The sequence below is a fragment of the Sorex fumeus genome, unplaced genomic scaffold (genome assembly GCF_029834395.1).
Source record: "Sorex fumeus unplaced genomic scaffold, SorFum_2.1 ptg000072l, whole genome shotgun sequence".
In the NCBI taxonomy this organism is placed as follows: Eukaryota; Metazoa; Chordata; class Mammalia; order Eulipotyphla; family Soricidae; genus Sorex; species Sorex fumeus.
The window spans coordinates 57,350,322-57,369,163 of record NW_026606129.1 but is presented as its reverse complement, the minus strand read 5'-3'; the positions used below and the strand labels follow the sequence as shown (position 1 = coordinate 57,369,163).

At 43.2% G+C, this 18,842-nt stretch overlaps 1 protein-coding gene across 2 annotated transcripts in view; it reads left to right on the top strand.

Moving 5' to 3' along the window:
- ARHGEF3 (Rho guanine nucleotide exchange factor 3) overlaps positions 1-18,842 on the top strand; it is a 345,442-nt gene that overhangs the window by 173,288 nt on the left and 153,312 nt on the right. For both annotated transcript variants that reach the window (XM_056129189.1, XM_056129190.1), the window contains one exon: positions 10,099-10,161. In XM_056129189.1, coding sequence (XP_055985164.1) covers positions 10,099-10,161 — 63 coding nt within the window. The remainder of the gene's footprint in view (positions 1-10,098; positions 10,162-18,842) is intronic.

Below are 18,842 nucleotides of genomic sequence, written 5' to 3'. Positions count from 1 at the left end.
TCTAGACTGCTGGTATATTTACTTCCCACTGAAGCCGCACATGGATTGAGTACTGCTTCTGTGGCACTAAACTCTCAGCATAACAGACCTGTGGAGAGCTGAAAGAAAAAAAAAAACGCTGATAGGAAATGCTGAGTTTGTCCATCAGCCCACAGAGCAGCTTGAATCAAGTCACTTCAGCTCCTCAAGTCTCAGGCTCTTTGAGGATAACTTCTCTCTGTAGGCCGGTCATGACTGGGTGGAAGATATGGAAAGCACCCAGCATGTATGGAGTTTCACTCAACAATGGTTTTGCTCCCAGAAAAGGGAGGGGAAGGCTTAACAGCCAGAATGTCCTTTAAAGAAATGAATCTTCTTGGGGCTGGAGCAATAGTACAGTGGTAGGGCATTTGCCTTGCACGTGGCCAACCCAGGTTCAATTCCCAGTATCCCATATGGTCCCCGATCACCACCAGGAGTAATTCCTGAGCACACGAGTCAGGAGTAACCCCTGTGCATTGCTGGGTGTGACACAAAAAGCCAAAAAAAAAAAGAAGAAGCTTCTCAGATTGGGGTTTATGGTCTAGTAGGAAATAGGTGAATGATTCTTCCAGGGACTCTGAAAGGAGTGTTCTGGTGAGTTGTCAGGAAAGGCTTAGCAGGTGCTACCACTTACCCACATGTACCACACCTGCTTGGTGTGACTCATCGCCTCCCCCCATTTGTCACCCCACCCCTCCCAGGAGGAGCGGGTCCAGAGACCAGAGGCTGAAGGGAAGCCTTGTTCTCTCTCTGCTCAAACGCCTGCCTGGTCCAGTTTCAGAGACCGCACAGGAAAGTCTGGGGTGCTGTGACTGATAAGGCATTCCCAGCAGTGAGGTCTTTCTAGATAGGACAAGGTAGGTACACAGCCAAATATGAGGGAAGGACAGAGAACTCTCCTTGGGAGGTTAGGCTCCCTGTACAGCAACGGACAAACATGCACCTGCAGATCAGAATTGTGCAGGTAAAACATCTAAAATGATTGGCCCCTTGGAGTAATTTACTAGGAATAGGGTTTTTATTTGAACATTTGCTAAACCCTCTGCCTTATGCTTTTGTTAAAACTTATTCCAAACAACCTATGGGAAAAATTATAAAAAGTGGAAGCTCCTTATGCTATTAAAAATAAGTGAATAAACAAATACAAGAGGGCCAGAGAAATCCTAGTGATAATGGTGTGTTACGAACCAAGGTTGGTGATTAATTCAGTTCAGTGCACCTGAGATCCAAAAGAAAAGCCACAGTTGTAGTAATCACTAGAAAGTCAGAAGAGTGTACTGCCTAGTTTGATTTTCTTTTTCCTGTCTCATCTCATTCTTGAAAAATCTTTGTGACTATGAATCCCCTTTCACACCTTCTATTGGGTGATGGCTAGAAGAGTCAACAGTGTGACTTTTCTGGAACAGTTTTCCTGAAAATATCTTGCTTCCCAGCCATTTTTGTTTTCTTTCTTACTCCTCTGGACCCTACTATTTGGGGGTAACTGTCAGTGACTCCAGCTGCTGCTTGGAGGCCCCAGTGCTGAGGACCCCTGTGGACCTCTTGCCTGATGCAGCATCTTTTCCTTCCTACTGAAGAGAAAGCCTGTTCCTTTGCCAAAGCTATCTCATTTCTGCTTCTGAACAAACTAAGTGTTGGGAATTTTGTAACTGAAATTGATAAGTGGTTTTTGTCCCTGGTAGATGGTATAGATTTGATTTATTTTCCCAGTGCTGTTTTGTTTTGTCTTTCCCTTATTGGTGTTCTTGCAGCTTCTAACAAGTGATAAGGAGCATTGAATCACATACTGTGTGCCAGGCATTCTGCTGAACCCTTTATAAACCCCATTGATCTGCCTCTCACTGTAGCCTTAGCACCTCCCTTTTATGGACCAGGAACCCAGATCCAGGTGGCTGGGGAAGGGAGGATGTCTGAAAAATAAGGAAAATAAAAAACAACAACAGTGTATTTTAAAAACAAAGAATCTCTCTTTTGCTTACCCCTGGAGCTTCAGGCTGGAGAGAAACGAAATGTGGGCCCTCTCCTTGCTGAAATGTGACTTCAGTGAGTCACGTTGCAGCTGAGGGCAATCCTGGTGCTAATCTCACCCGAGAAAAAAGGTGTAGATGAAAGACCAGGCATCAAAGCCTCTGAAACCACCAAAGCAGTTTGCCTGCAAGAAGATAAATAAAAAAAAGATTTGGGGTCTGGTTTGAATTTAATAATTACGAATGACTAATCAGGGGCCGTTTGCTGTCAGAACGGGAACTGCACTCTCTCCATCAGTGCGTTTTTGCTGTTCTGCCCACTTGGTTATTAAATCGAAAAGCCCAGTTGATTAAATAACAGGGCTGTTCCAACATTAAAATCAATTCAATCTCAGCCATCGATAATTAAGTCAGACAGACCTTGCATTTTCCCTGTCTCTGTGTAAGAAGTAGGAGTTGACACACTGCAAATGTGACCGGCGGTATCCAGAGAACAGCCTCTTACAGCTCTGCATGATGAGGATACTTAGAAATGGCCAGGCTGCACACCAGGCTTCGGAGCCGTCATCCTGTACTAGCCCTCAGCCCTCATCCGCTCTGCCTGCTTCTTAAGGCGGAACAGGAACAAAGCAGCAGTGATAATCATAGTAACAGTGATTGTGGTAATAACCAACTAGCAATAATTATGGACTTTTTCATTAAAAATATTTTTTTGAGCCCAAAGAGTTGTTCAACAGGCTGAACATGCATGCATGCTTTTCATGCAGGAGGCTGGATTTGATCCCCAGCATTGTCTGTTCCTCTGAACTTTGCCAAGTGTGGCCCCACAAATGAGAAATAACTGGGGAGAACTCCTCCCAAGCAATACTGGGGTGGGGGGAGGCCTGGTGTCCACTTTCATGGGAGAGGGGGAGTCATGCAACATCAGTGATTGAACTCGAGGCCTCCACATGCTCCCCAGCCTATTAATTATCATTTTAGAAATCTCTTACCATATGCCTGACCCTGTTCTAAGTTTTTTTTCTTTATCCTTGAGATAGTGATATGCTGGAGAAATTAAGACAATAGAAGTGTTTTACACACACACACACACACACACACACACACACGTGGCCACACACACATCCTACACACCTGGAATCTTCTTGGTTCACAGTAGATCGATCCTCAATAACATTTGTGTGAGTGTAACTTACAGGGTTACACTCTAAGTAGTAAAAGAGCTTAAGTCTCTCATTTATGCTGTTAATTTTCTTGAGGTATGTAGGTAAGTACCTTATGAGCCTTTGTATATTCATGTGAAACACATTTAAAATAATTTTGTCATTTTCAGTGGTGGTGGAGAATGGGCACTGGTGGCGGGATGGGTACTTGATCATTGTATAACTGAAACCCAAGCACAAAAATTTGTAAGTCTACAACTGTACCTCATGGTGTTTCACTAATAAAAAATTTTTAAAATAATAATAATTTTGTCATTTTAATATATTTAAATATATATTAATCAGTTTATAAAGAGATTATATTTTTCATGTGGAACATATAAATTTTTAATCTTTTAAAATTATAGTTTAGGCAATAGGGTTACAATAGTGTTTAAGTTTATGGTATTGGTGTGCAAAGTTACTGTACATTCTCATGACTGAAGTGTTCATGACCTTCCGTACCTGTGCCTTTGTGATCCCTGGTGCAACTTTCCTGCTTCTCTAAACCCTCCCCCCGCCCACTATTTGTTGATTGACAGTTATGGCTTTGGCATATACTGTTAACTCTTCTAACCATACCCATGTGCTCCAGATCCCCCACCTATGTTCCCATGTTACTTCCAGTCAGTCTCCTGCTTTTCCCTCACAATAGCTCAACCTGGCACTCAGCTGTGTAATCGAATGTCCAGAATTTACTATAAATTGATATTGTTCATATCATTAATTTGTTCCTCTGCATACCACAGATGAGTGGGATCATCTTGTGTTTGCTCTCTGCCTCTGGCTTGTTTGCTTAGCATGAGACCATCTAATTCCATCCAAGTTGCCACGAATTGCAGGGCTTTAATTTTTCTAGTGGCTGCAAAGTATTCCATTGTGTATATGTACCACAACTTCTTTTTTCCTTTATCTGTGGTTAGATATTTGGGTTGCTTTCATATCCTAGCTATTGTACTCAGAGATACAATGAACTTAAGTGTGCATATAAAAGAGAAATAATATTGTATGGTTAAAAGATCAGTGGTTTGAGAGTCTAGCCAAAAAAAAATCCCTCTCTTGCGTTAATTCTGTAACTTTAAGCAAGTTGCTGAAACCTTCCAATACTTCAATGTGTTCCTCATTAAAATAGATCAAATGCGTAAGTGTGGCTGAGGCAAAGCTTAAATTAAAAAAATCCCTTAAATTGTGAGTAGAGCATGGTACTTGAGCAAATAGCCAGTTTTTGCATCTACTTCCCTCACTTGTTTATTGGAAGACATCTTGATTCCAGAACCCAAAGTCCTAAAGGCACCTAATGCCTGGTACCTAATACCTGGTATTTATAGAGAAAAAAATGCTTTATCCTCTCTAGAGAGAATAAAACCTGGGCTTATATATTCAGGCTTGAACCAGGGCTTCTAAAAAGTCCATCAACTAAGGATAGAGGGAAGTCACAAAGAACAATAGTAGAACAGAACAACAACAGCAATCATAGTGTCTCATGGATCATTTACTGATGAAATTTAGATGTCTACCTTGCTCCATCAGAGGCAGACAAACCTGGAAGGAGAGAACCCAAGTGTGACCCAGGAGGCAAAGATGATTTGTGAAGGGAGGTTAGACAGCAGACAGTGAAGACTTTCCGCATACAGTGAAGGTGGAGAGAGAAGGAAGATGTATTCATTTATGAGACTCAGTTTACCAGATCCAGGTGATACACAATCATCCATGTATATTCAAATATACAAAGGGTAATGCTTGCAAACTTACAAAGGTACTTCCTGGTTGTTTTCGGAATAATAAGCGCTTAAGAGGGTTTTCTTAGCACTTAAACACTCATAATGTGTCTCCATCCAATGAGTAACCTGCAGATAGAATACTCAGGCCCCATGTTTCACAAATTCTCCTCTGCTCTAGCCAGGCACTAGGTGTTCAGACAGAGCGACGTTCCCATTCACTTCATTCTTGGTTTGATCCAGGTGGCTCATTCCTTTCATTGGAGGCATTGCAGTCTTGTAACCCCCTTGTTCCTGAAGCACAGAGATAGTGTTGCTCAGGGCACTGTACAGAGGATGCCTGATCATGGGAATCCTTATGCTCGAAGGTGTCTGATGTTTTCCTTAAAGAAGCAGAAGTCACTAACGTACCACTTGGACCGTTGTCTACACCGCTGAAATTTTCTTTCATATGTCTGTACTTTGAGGAAAATAAATGCCCCCTCTGGTTGGGAAATGACCTCTAATTTGAAAAGCAAGAATCATAGGTTGAATGTGCAGACTTTGAGTTTCCAAGGACGTAGGAAGTTGAAGAATTCCAACCTTCAGTAACCTTTGCTGTTGAGGTTTTGATTTAATCTTGGCAGCCAGGTGGTTTGTGGAAGGAAAGGGTGTCGCCTCAACAACACTGGCCTCCTTTATTCATTCTTTCAGTCACTCATTCAAAAATTATTTATTGACCTCAACACAGGCCACTGGGGTTCAGAGTAATCAAATCAGAGGCAGACCACAGCACAGTTACTGAGCGCACCCAAGGTGCTTTGTATTTATGGCTGAAAGGGAAGTGACTGGGCATTTCAATAAATTTAACAAGAATGGCAGGATGAGTCCATGGCTTCTCAGCCTAGCTGACAATCAATGCAGATAATTCACATGGTATCCTTCCCGCCTAAGAACTCCCCCCAGGTTACTAGTCTCTGGTTTCTGATGTCTAGAGAAAGCAAAATGTCAGTGACATGGCCCATTCCCCAGCAAACCTGATAGCAGGCAGTGATCACGTGAAACTAGAAAGGGCCCTAAAATGTTAGCACAGTGTGTGCTCCTCAAGACCAGTCCTCTGGTATAGTCAAAGTGATGAAAGTTTCTTCCTTCCAAATTCTTCATTCTCAACACTTTCTTAGCCTTTTTCCTCAGTCTGGTTTGACCTCCCAGACTCTGTGACAGGATCACACACTAATAAAACAAGTGATTTGGGACCAGACAGACTTTATTACAATTTAAGCTCTGCCAATGACAAAAAAAGAAGGGCAAGAGGGCTAGAGCAATAGCACAGTGGGTAGGGCACTTGCCTTGCACACGGCCGACCTGGGTTCAATTCCCAGCATCCCATATGATCCCCCGAGCACCGCCAGGAGTAATTCCTGAGTGCAGAGCCAGGAGTAACCTCGTGCATCGCCAGATGTGACCCAAAAAGGAAAAAAAAAAGGGCAAAACCCTGAGGCTTCATATCCTCATCAAATGGAGATCGTTCTCGTTCCTACTTCCTCATGGCCTGGTCATGAGGATCAAAGGAGGTAAGGTGTTTAAGAGTTTAGCACTGTGATTGAACTGTTGTTAAAGTTGCTGTGATTATCAGTTTGATTGTTGTCCCACATTAAACACTTTGGTGAAGTTCAGAGTGATGGCTCTCTGCCACGTCTTCACTTTCGGAGATTTTGGAGATGTTCGTTGCCCTCGTCTCCAGCCTCACCTTCCTCATTGGTGATTTCTTCCATGAATTGTTTTTTAGATTAGTATTTTTAATGCAAGGTGGGAGGAGTGGGTGTCAGATGTCCCTCTTGGCCCCCAGAGTGTTTCAAGGGAGCCACAGGTGAAATCACATTTATGAGGGACCACAGGAAGGAAGGAAGGTTGAAGGGGGCAACCATCAAGAAGCTTGAAACCCATTCTGCTGTAGAGCATTGGCTTGAGCCTGTTCCCCATTGCTAGTGGAATTCAGCATTCCTGGGCAGGACAGCCAGCACATGACTGGCAGCTCTCACCTGCAAGCCTATCCTCACCTGGCTTGGTCAGGCTGGCCAGGTCAGTGCCCATTTGGCTTCCTGCGCCTGTCCCTGTCTCTGTTGGCATTCAGAAGAGATTCCAGGCCTACTATCCTGGGGGGAATTGCTTATGCACCAGGTTCTGCACCAAGTTCTGGGAATGTGACGGTGAAAGACCAGCCCTGCCTCAATGGCCTCGTGTTTCATGAGGTTGCCAGCCAATAGCTGGAAGTGAAAGATTAAATAAATTCAGCTTTCTCAAATGCTGCCTCCCCTCACCGTATCTGTCCCCTCTATTCCTTCTGTGATCTGTTCAGAGAAGAGACCACATCTGTTTTTCTTTTCTTTCTTGCTCCCAGTCAGCGAACAGGAACTATGCCTGCCTATTCACTGCTGAGTTCCAGACCCAAATGTAGGCTTTACCCATAGCACTCAGTGAACGTAGAGCAAATGAACAAATGACTGAGCCACACATTGTGAAATGTTTGCTTCACACCCAGAGTTTAATCTGCATGCTCCTTCAGTCCTTCTAACAGCGATCAGTCACTGTGTTGTGTAATAAGAATAGAAAATTCACCTTGCTAATTCATATAGCTCTTATTTTGTAAAAATAAAATTTCAGTTTTTTATTCTCCCTCTTCCCTATGCCCTTTCTGTGGCCACGCCTGGTGGTACTCTGAGGCCATACAATGCTAGCATCTAACTTGGAGACTTGCTCATGCTAGGCATGAGGTCTGTCACTTGAACTGTTTCTCTGCCCCTTAAAGATAAAGGTTTCAAGGATCAGAGAGAAAGAACAAAGGTCACAGTCCTTGTCTTGCATACAGCTGACCCTGATTCAATCTCCCAAACATTACCAGGAGTGATCTCTAAGCACCACTGAGGTTGGGCCCTGCACTCCCCAAAGAACTTTGGGTTTCTTAGGACATCATTTCATCCCAGAGTAATTAATTGACTGTGGATTAATTTAAAAGGCCTCATTTTTGTGTGTGTGGATGGTTTGAGCTTCATGGACAGTGCTCAGAGATCACTCCTGAGAGTGTTATTGGAGCAGCATAGGCTACACCATGGATTGAAGCAGGTCTTCTGTGTGCAAGACATGTCCCTCAACTCCTAACTCTCTGGCCTCTTGAGAGGGCTTTTTAACCTTCCGGCTTAGGCACCTAGGGCTGGTAGAAGTGTTTGGAGTTAGGGGTGCTTGAGAGGCAGGGTTTCATGCTAGGTGGAGTGACTGTATCACTATGTTTGCAAAAGTTGTACTTCTCCTTGTCAGAGCCTTCCTCCACCAGTGTATGTCTGAGGGTAGCAGGTACTATGGTCATGTCAGTAAACATGGTGTACCTTGCAGTCAGGATGCTATATGATGGCAGCCACATCACAGATGACATCTCAGAGTCCCAGTCCAGAGCCTCAGCCCCTCTTGTAGCAGTTCCCAGGATCCCACATCTAATACTAGAGCCTCTCAAGACAAGTGCAGCCCAACTCAGGAAAAGTGGGGTTCTCAGAGCCAATAGGGTACCCAGGCAGCAGTTCTTATCCTTCTGCCTGGCACATGTGGCTGAGCCAAGCAGTCTCCTATTTACTGGGCTGTTTGTTCTTTGCAATCCAGTGTGCCAGGAAGATGTGCCACCAAGCCATTTAGATGACAAATGAATCAGAGCTGATTTGTCAAACAATCTCTTAATGATGATAGGGAAGGGGGTTTCCCTAGCAATTAGAGCCCTGAATTCAGTGCTGCATGGTAACTCTGTAACTTTGAGCCAGTTGCTTATCTTTCCTGACTTCAGTTTATTTATCCACAAAATGGGAATCATCTTCACTGGCCTAAAAAACGTCAGCGTGTGAAGATAAGCGGATGAATTGGCTTCCCTGACTACAAAGTGCCGCCGTAACTTGTAGCAGGAAGATGAGTCAGCAAGGGTCAGGTCCGGACAAACATGAAGCGGCCTCAGAAGTGGCAAGTGTGTGTGGCATTGCTGCCAGCATCTCCTCACGTCTCCTCTGTAAAGCCCCTTGATATAGTGTTCAGAATCCCTACTGATAACTTAGCAAGCTGGTTCATGCACATTCTGGATATCATCTTAAAGCAGCTGATTTAATATCCCTCGGGCTGGCTTCTGGTATCGGACCCCTAAATCATCCCATTCCTCAGGTGGAATAATACATCTCATGGAGAACTCTGATATTCTGGATAGAACCACATTCTTTTTGGGGGATTCTGAGGATCTAAGTAACTGGCTATGAAATAAAAGGATCCAGTTCCTGCCCCATCTTTGTCTGGCAAACTCTTGTCCATTGTTCAGGCCAATTCAGGTGTCTCCTACTCTAGTTAAACCTCTTCAACCCCATGGAGACCAAACTAATTCCTTCCCTGTACTTCCAGCGCTCTCTATCCCACATACTGAGCTTTGTGGGGTGGAAGAAAGAGCTCAGATGTCTTGGACCCCATGTAACTTCATTGCAATTATTACGGGCTGTCTTTGCTAGTTTATTTATTTGTTTATTTATTTATTTATTCGGCTTTTTGGGTCACACCCGGTGATGCACAGGCGTTACTCCTGACTTTGCATTAAGGAATTACTCCTGGTGGTACTCAGGGAACCATATGGGATACTGGAAATCAAACCCGGGTCAGCCAAGTGCAAGGCAAACGCCCTACCTGCTGTACTATCACTCCAGCCCAGTTTATTTATTCTTAAACAACATTTTCTTCCCAAGTAGAATCAGGAGACAGCCATTGACAAACTAAGAATTCAAATTAAGAACTCAAGAAATATTGGGATAAATAATACAGCAGGTAAGGCATTTGCCTTACATATGTTTATCTGGTTTCAATCCCTGGCACCTAAGTCTTTTCAGGAATGATATCTGAGCACAGAGCCAGAATTAAACTCTGAGTACTGCTGGATGTGGCTCAAAAACAAACAAAAAAAAAAGAAAAGGAAGAAGAAGAAACAGTACTTGTTTCATTGATTAAGCTGGGGATGCCAAAGAAAGGCTGATTTATCTTCAGTGAGTTTCGTACTGTTTATAGATGGAGTTATTTTTCTAAAGAATAAAATGTATTTTTTTCATATCTAACCTGGCAGACTTCTTCGTCATAAGCTCACAGAAAATTTAAGTTTCTTCGGTTGTAGTGATAATCTTTGTTTCATTTCTTGTTTTGCAGCGAAAAAGGAAGCAGAGCACCCAGGATGAAGATGCTGTCAGTCTCTGTAGTCTCGACATAAGTGTAAGTATGGTCCTTCCCCAGGAGTATGTACTCACTGCTGAGGGGTTACCAGGCTGGGTGCTTAAAGGAGGCTCCAGATTTGGAAGCTGTGACCCAAGAGAAGTCTTAGAACCCCACAGAAAATGTGTTTCATTGTACTAAAGAAAGCTAAGTCTTAAGTCTTTTAAGTCTTTTCTCTTTCAAAATGAATGATGGACTCTGCATCTGGAGAGAACCTGGGTAAATGCTGCTGTGCTGTTTGGGGGCTGGTTCTAGAAGGTGGACCAGAGGTCTGAATGTTTACTACCCTTTGGGAGAAGTTAGCAAGTTGGCCTGACTCAGGTTGTCAGGTGCCTTCCACCCCTCATCAACAGCCAGGCCCAACAACTTGATGGTTTGAATGACTTTGTATTGAACAGGTAAAAAAAATGAAAAATGAGTCTGTTTAGCCTTTGTGTGGCACCTTTACTCACTTTGGTTTTGTTATATGGAAATATGGAAATTAGTTTTGAAAACATTTAATCAGTCACCCTTGCTTGCATGTGTGAGGCCAAGGTTCTGGCAGCATATGATTCTTGAGCACTGCCAGGAGTGACCTTGGAGCACTGAGCTTGAAGTAACTCCAGAATGCTACTAAATGTATTCTGAAAAAGGAAAAGGGATTTAAAAAAGAAAAAGAAATAAGAGGCCTGAGAGATAGTACAGTGGGTAAAGTGCTTGCCTTGCATGTGGTCCACCTGGGTTCAATCCCTGGCACCACATATGGTCCTCTGAGTCCTGCCAGGAGTGATGCCCGAGAGCAAAGCCATGAGTAAGCTCTGAGCTTTTGGGTATAGCCCCAAAACAAAAAAAAATCCCCAAAATAAGAGAAAAGAGTCTAAAAGAATTATTCTGAAAATCAAAACAATAATAGCGAGAATTATCAAGTCTATTTCCTGGTATAGTACAGAAATGTTTAGCTTTATACGCTTAGCTTTCTTGTTAGAAAAAAAATTTTTTTGTATAAGATATTTTAATATGAGGGTAATCAATCCTGTTGATAGTAGAGGTAAAAAGTGTTCATGTTTCTGCTCCATGTTCTTGGATCATTCATTTCAGCAGGTTTCATTGGCAAAGTCTCCTGTCTCCTCACTGACACAACTGGGAAACCTCCCTGGGTCTCGCTCTCTAGGGCCTCGGGTGGTCATAGGAAATTGAGTCCTTCCCCATATCTGCTCATCTTCTTACACTCCTTGGGGTTTCATCTTTGTACACAGTGGATCCATCTAACCTTAGTTCTTTTGCCTCTTTAGAAAGCACTGAAACCATTGCTATGAAATGAGAAGTAAGCCTGTGTGCAGAACTCAGAACTGGGGTGTGGTGCTGGCACAGCCTGTAGTAAATACAACACTTGGGTAGTATCTTACTATGCCTGGGCTCTCAGCTCCTTTGTTTTATTTATTTATTTTTTCATGGTTGGGGTTGAGGTCTTCTAAAACCATTGTAAACACTAAAAGTTGCAATGAACACAGATTATAGAAAGTGCTCATTTGGTTAGTTTAATTATTAAAGTTTCTTCTGTCGCAAAAGGCACAATATAATGAGCCTGAGCTGGCATCTAATTAATAATGTACTCGCCCATCTTTATTTCACCATATGGGTTTTGTTCCCATCTCTAGGCCATCAAATTCATGGAGCAGGATAAATTTACTTGGTTGCCAGGGGAGCAGAACCGAAAGATGTTTGGGGCCAGAGAAATAGCTCAAAGGGTGCATGCTTTTATGTGGGAGTCCTGGGTTTGATCTCTAACACTTGCATGGTTTACTGAGCACCTAGGCGCAACCCTAAATCACTACCAGGAGTGGTTCCTCCAAGGTGAAGACAAAAACAAAGGAATATGATGTTTGTGGATTTTATTTACTGAATGCTTTTCTATCAACAAGCATTTGAAGGTCAGGAACGTCCTTTATTAACAAGTATGTGTGTATTTGAAAGTTTTTTAGTTGTATGCAAATGATTTGGATCATTTAGTTTTACAATATAAAGAGCACTTTGCCTATGGTTTTCAAGTTATCTCACTTTGAAGATGAAGAAATAGAAACCCAGAGAGGAAGAGGCAAAACTTTTTATTTAGGTTAGTGCTAGGAATATGCCTCATTGTACATTTTACAACTTTTTTGTTTTTCATTATTGGGTCACACCTAATGGTGCTCAGAGGTATTCTTGGCTCTGTGCTCAGGAGTGACCCTTAGTGATGTTGAGGACCTTATATGGTGCTGGGAATTCAAGTCAGGGTTGGCAAGATGCAAGGTAAGTTTACCTGTTTACCTCCACCCCTACTACACTCCCAACAGCTATAGTTTTAAGGAAAGACAATCTCTGAGAGCTTTTTTTGTCATGGAATCACTAAAATCTTCTATGAAAATAGTTTGCAACTATTTTTTGTGATACAGTTTTGCTGTTACTTGGCATTTATGATCATGCCTTCTCATGGAGATCATTTAAGTTTTATATACCAAATAATTCAGTGTCTTTTCTCCTGCAACTATAGATCTCGCTTTCTCTCTCTCTCTCTCTCTCTCTCTCTCACACACACACACACACACACAAACATACACACACATGCAAACATACACACACACACCATGTTTTGTTATAGCAAAGAGACTTTAATGAAAAAGAAATGTACCTTTATGCTTAGGAATTTAGTGATAAAACAAACTCCTTTCTGAGTTGACTAACATTTCTCCTGAATATTGGTAGACAGATTCCAGACCCTGAGAATTTTCCTAACATATTGTCACATAGTATTATAATGGCTATAAAAATGAGAGTAACCCAAGGACAAGAAAGGCTTACTTTTTAAAAGATAAACCACCAGTTTTGCAAGTTTACTGACAATCATATAGACGTGACAAGTTATATGACATATCCAGGCATGGCCACAGCAGTAGAGACTGAGTGGAATTAAGTGGAGATACTTTGCAATAAAGGCACCAATATTTAAATAAAACCTAAATCTAGTAAATTAACCAATTTAATGAAGCAGTGGTCTTTGTTGGCTACCCAGATTTCTTTTAAAAGAGAGTCAGAGTAGAATGACAGTCCATTAGCTAACAGGCAGCCATGAAGAGTTGTTTTGAACCTATTTCTTTGGTTAATGGAAAGTAGCTGAAATAAAAAGTAGATTCCCATGATGACTCATACCAGAAGTCGTGAAAGTTTGAGAAAATATTAGTATCTCTGATATTTGATTCCATGTAATAAGTGGAAAGATATTCACCAGATAATATGCCTTGTAAAAAAAAGTTGCTAAATGAGGGGAGAAGGGGTCTTAACTCAGGGTCAAGTTTCCACTATGACTCAGCTCACTGCTGCATTCATCCACAGTGGACTTTTGGTAAATATTTATTGGTTGATAAATTTTTTAGAAGCAAACCAGTAACCGGAGAGCATTTGTTTGTGGATAGAGCATCTACAGCAGGTAAAGTATTTGTTTACACACACTCAGCAGATCTGAGTTCAATCCCTGGCACATCATATGATCCCCTGAGCCCTCCAGGAGTAATCTCTGAGCACAGAGTCAGGGGTAATCCCTGAGCACTGCCAGGTATGGCCCGAAACCAAAGACAAACCAACAAAGCAAACTGATGGGGGGCGGGGGAGGTTATCATATACACCCACTTAAAAAAATATATGTGTGAGTTAAAGTTCGGAAATGAAAACACTTGATTCACCCTTTTTTGGTTTTGTTTTTGTTTTGGAAACCACACCTGGTGATACTCACTGCTTTCTCCTGGCTCTGCACTCAGAGGACCATATGTTCTGCCAAGGATCAAACCCAGATCTATGACATACAAGGCAAATGCCCTACATGCTGTACTATCTCTCTTACCTGAAGTTTTTTTTTTTTTCTAGAACCCCTAGGGCTATCTGTGTGCTGATAACCCCAAACATTCCTACCAACATCGTACTTTATTTTAAAGCCTCAAGTGGTCATTGCTATTGGTGCCTGAAGGAAGATTTCCTCCTAAACTCTTCTCCAACCTCTCACTGAACTTGGACTTAAACACTCAAGTAGATGGGCTAAGAAAAGAGTTTATTCTTCAGAATAGTCCTGCTCAGATGTTGGGGTGGGGTGTCATGGCCTTTTGGTGGAGCATTGGTGATAATCTGGGCTCCAGAAATGTTACAAGATTATACTGTGATTCTATGGATCCGTGGAGGCCCAGTGGACCCCATGCTAAGCTGTCCTCTCACAAGGAAGCTGGAAGGGTTTTGGAAACCCTGGTGTATTTACAAAGAATTATTCTTCCAACCTCCGCCCACAGTCCTTGGTGAAAATAAATTCTGACTGAAGAGAGAGTCCATGCTCATTGACGATATAATTAGCGTCATTTCCCCCCTTACCACTTCACGCAATCCACTGGCTGCACCCCCAGCTTCCTGGCAGGGTAGAACACAAACTGTTCTGGTGGGGTGCAGGAGGTGGGAAAGCAGCCTATACTTTCGAGAACAATTTGCAGAGGAGAGAATGCTCCCAGCAGCCGCCTACAGATCTCTCACGTCAGATGATAGGAGTGGGCCGGTTTCAGGGACATTGCTTCCCCCACAGCACTTTCTCATTTAGGTTCTACTGGATGAGGGATACTCAGGTGACAAACTGGAGTTCCTGGTGCCCTAGGAAAGGCCATGGGAAGAAGAATAATGTGGGTACAGTTACCCTGCTGCTGGGTACTTAGGCTTAGACCACGTTTCTTAGAAAGCAAAGGAGTCTTGGTTTACATAAAACGTTTTAAAATGTTTAAACATTTTTAAATGATAAAAACAGTGTAATAGAATAAAAGGAATATACATATGTATACACAAATATACATGTGAATACATGGTATACGTTTATTTAAGTGTGTTCTTTGGAGGCAAATGTGAACAATAGGATTCATGATAGTCCTACCTCCAAGCAGTAACTATATTTTGATGTATTTCCTTCCTGCCTTTATTCACATGCTCCTTTAAAAAGTGTTTCAGGGGGCTGGAGCAATAGTACAGCAGGTAGGGTGGGGTTTGTCTTGCATGAAGCCAACCCAAGTTTGATCCCTGGCACTCCATATGATCCCTGAGCACCAGCAGGAGTGATCCCTGAGTGCAGAGCCAGGAGTAAGTCCTGAACACTGCCAGGTGTGCCCCTTCCCCCCACCAAATAAATGCACAAAATTCATTATGAAATAATACTGTCACTGTCACTGCCCTCCTGTTGTTCATCGATTTGCTCTAGCGGGCCCAGTAACGTTTCCATTGTGACAATTGTTACTGTGTTTGGCATATCGAATACATCATGAGTAGCTTGCCAGGCTTTGCCATGCAGGCGAGATACTCTCGGTAGCTTGCTGGGCTCTCCGAGAGGAGTGGAGGAATCAAACTTGGGTCTGCCATGTTGGCCGCTTGCAAGGCAAACACTCTACTGCTGTGCTGTTACTCCAGCCCAGCAAACATACAAGATGTTATAATAGATAACACAAAACTCCAGGTAGAAATTGGGAGATCGCTCAAGTGGTAGATCATATGCCTGGGATGTATAATGCCAAACATCATTCCCCACATCGCCTACATCCCCAGCCCAGCAGCACCAGTTATGGCCCTAGTGACCCCTGAGTGCCACCAGTCTGAACTGCCTCATATCTGTCTAAGCTCTGCCAGAAATATGTGGCACTACCAGGATACTCCCCTAAGCCAGGGGGCTTTATGGAGTGTGGCCCCAATTTAAAAAATAAAAACGGACTGGAGAGATAGTACAGTGGGCACTGGTTTGCCTTGCATGCAACTGACTAGGGTCTGGCACCCCATATAGTGCCCAGAATCCTGCCAGGAATGATACCTGAATAAGCCCTGAATAAGCCATGAATAAGCCCTGAGCACTGCTAGGTATGACACCCCCTCCCCCTGACAAAAAAAAATGCCAGAACAACTCAAGAAATACGCCCTTTATTGCAAAGCCAAAGGTCTTTGCAAATCTCTTTGTTGGCTGAATTTAATATTTATCACTGGACCAAGGAGATAGTAAGTGGGTTAAAATGCTTACCTTACACAGCATGGCCCTCTGAATACCACCGGTGTGGTAAGTTTATGCACACACCCCTGCTTTCCCCAACCCTCAGAAATTATTGCTGTCTTGCCTGCTTGTAAACTTTCTGTGTATCCCTAAATAGCAAATACATTTTCAGTTAGTTCTTAAAGTTTGCATAAGCACACAATTTAAAAACTTTTGAATCCAGGGGCCGGAGTGATAGCACAGCAGGTAGGGCATTTGCTTTGCATACGGCTAACCCGGGTTTGATCCTCAGCTTCCCATATGGTCCCCACCCCCAAGCACCGCCAGGAATAATTCCTGAGTGCAGAGCCAGGAGTGACCCCTGAGCATCACTGGGTGTGACCCCAAAAAGGCAAAAAAATAAAAACAAATAAAAACTTTTGAATCCTAACCCATTTAAAGTTATTCTTGTGTTCTGTTTTACTTGTTTTGAAATCATGTCATCATATCCTGACGTTCTTCAAGAACGTTCATTATTTTGAATAACTGTACTCTGTCAAACAGATGCACCAAATTTATTTAACCGATGCTTTATTGGATATTTCAGTGAGTTCCAATTTTATACTGTTATAAATAACACTGATGGATATCCATGAATAGCTTTGTACAATCTCTTTTATCTGTAGAATTAAAGGGATAAAATATTAAATTCCTGAGTTAAAGAGGGTAAGTTTTTTTTTTTTTTCTTTTTGGGACTGCATCTGGTCGTGCTCAGGGCTTACTCTGGTTCTGCATTCAAGATCACTCCTGGCTCCTAGCACAGCTTGGGAGACCATATGGGGTGCTGGACATCAAACCTGGATATGTTACATGCAAGGCAAACATCTGAGGGTGAATATTTTAAACCCATGGATAGGTTCATACTCTCTGGCAGTGGGATAGGATGGATGGGGGACAGTGAGACAATGGTGGAGGAAAGGTGACAGTCTGGTGGAAAAGTGCTGTTGGAATGTTTTATGCATAAAGCCCTGCCAGTACCAATAATGTAAATCATGATGAATAAAATAATTTTTTAAGCAAATTGACTGGAGCGATAGCACAGCGGTAGGGCATTTGCCTTGGACGCAGACAACATGGGCGACCCGAGTTCGATTCCTCTGCCACTCTCGGAGAGCCCGGCAAGCTACTGAGAGTATCACGCCCTCACGGCAGAGCCTGGCAAGCTACCTGTGACGTATTCGATATGCCAAAAGCAATAACAAGTGTCACAATGGAGATGTTACTGGGCCCACTCGAGAAAATCGATGAACAACGGGATGACAGTGACAGTGACAAGCAAATAGTCAATAGTGTATTGAGTGCTTGGTAGGGAAACTCCTAGAGTGAGAGATTGTTTTCAGGTTTTTCTAGACCTTCTCTCTGCTTTTTCTGTAACCTGTTCCTAAGTCTGTAGGTTGAATATGGAACATCTGATCAGATGCCCCTCTCTTTTGAACCACAGGGCCCAGCTAGTGTTCTAGTGTTCTCTCTCTCTCTCTCTCTCTCTCTCTCTCTCTCTCTCTCTCTCTCTCTCTCTCATTCTCTTTCTAATTATTTGGGGCCACATCCCTACCTGAGGGTGCCTGAAAGACAGGGCCACACCCACCTGTGCCGAGAAGCCATGCAGTGTGGGAATCAAACCCAGGGCCTCCACATACAGGGAATGTGTTCTACCATTTGCACTCCCTGCTGGGACACATGCCCGTCTCATGATGGGCATGCCAGCCTACGGGTGGCAGAGCTGGAGGCAGGGCATCCCTTCCTTGCTGGTGGCTTCCTTGTGGAAGTGGCCAACCCAAACTGGAGGTAGAATGGATCCATTTAATCCCCTAAGTGTCCCTGTGACCATGGGTGGTCTCACCCTCTTCCTAGCTGTTGAGAAAACTCAGGCCCAGAGAAATAGCCATTCATTCAGAATCCCAGCTTAGTGTCATGGCAAGCCCAAGGTGGCTGGATTTCATGACTTCCCCTCACTGTCTCCAGAGCAGGAAAGAAAGGAGATGAAAGCATCTGCCTTCCTGGCTCCTGGGGCCATGGATGTATGGGTGGTTTGGTGGATCTTTGGTAAACCTCCTTTGAGGTTTATGACATGCATCCCCAAATTTCAGTCATCTGTGCTCTCTGATTACTCTCCCAGTGGGGTGGCTGTCGGAGGCCTAGAGTCGAGATAGAAGCAGGGGAAGACTTTCCTGTCTCGGTGAAGCTCAATGACTACTCATTGCTAGAGGATGTTACACCAGACCCAGCAGAGCAGCGAGATTATTTTATCTCTGCTCAGCCAAGTCCAGATAATTATAAAAGATACCAGTTGTGTGGTTTTGTTTCTCTTGATGTGTTCTGGAACTTGCGAGCTGGGGAGATTAGCTTTGCCCTGGCCAGCACGAGGCCTTGATGAATTACGCAGGCGATTTTAATAATGCGCTTTATCACCAAGGAGACCAGGCCTGTCTCTGAGATTGGGTCTTCATTAGCACATGCTTGTATTTGACCTGTTAGCATTTTTGTGTGTGTGTGTGAGGAATTATGATCTGTGTCTGCTGACTGTGAAACCATCTGTGCCTCAGGTCGTGCAGAAACCTGTGTGAGTCCATGGTCATTCCTGTCTGCCTTCTCTGATGGCACCTTTCCTCCTGGTTGACAGACTCCTGCCATCTTG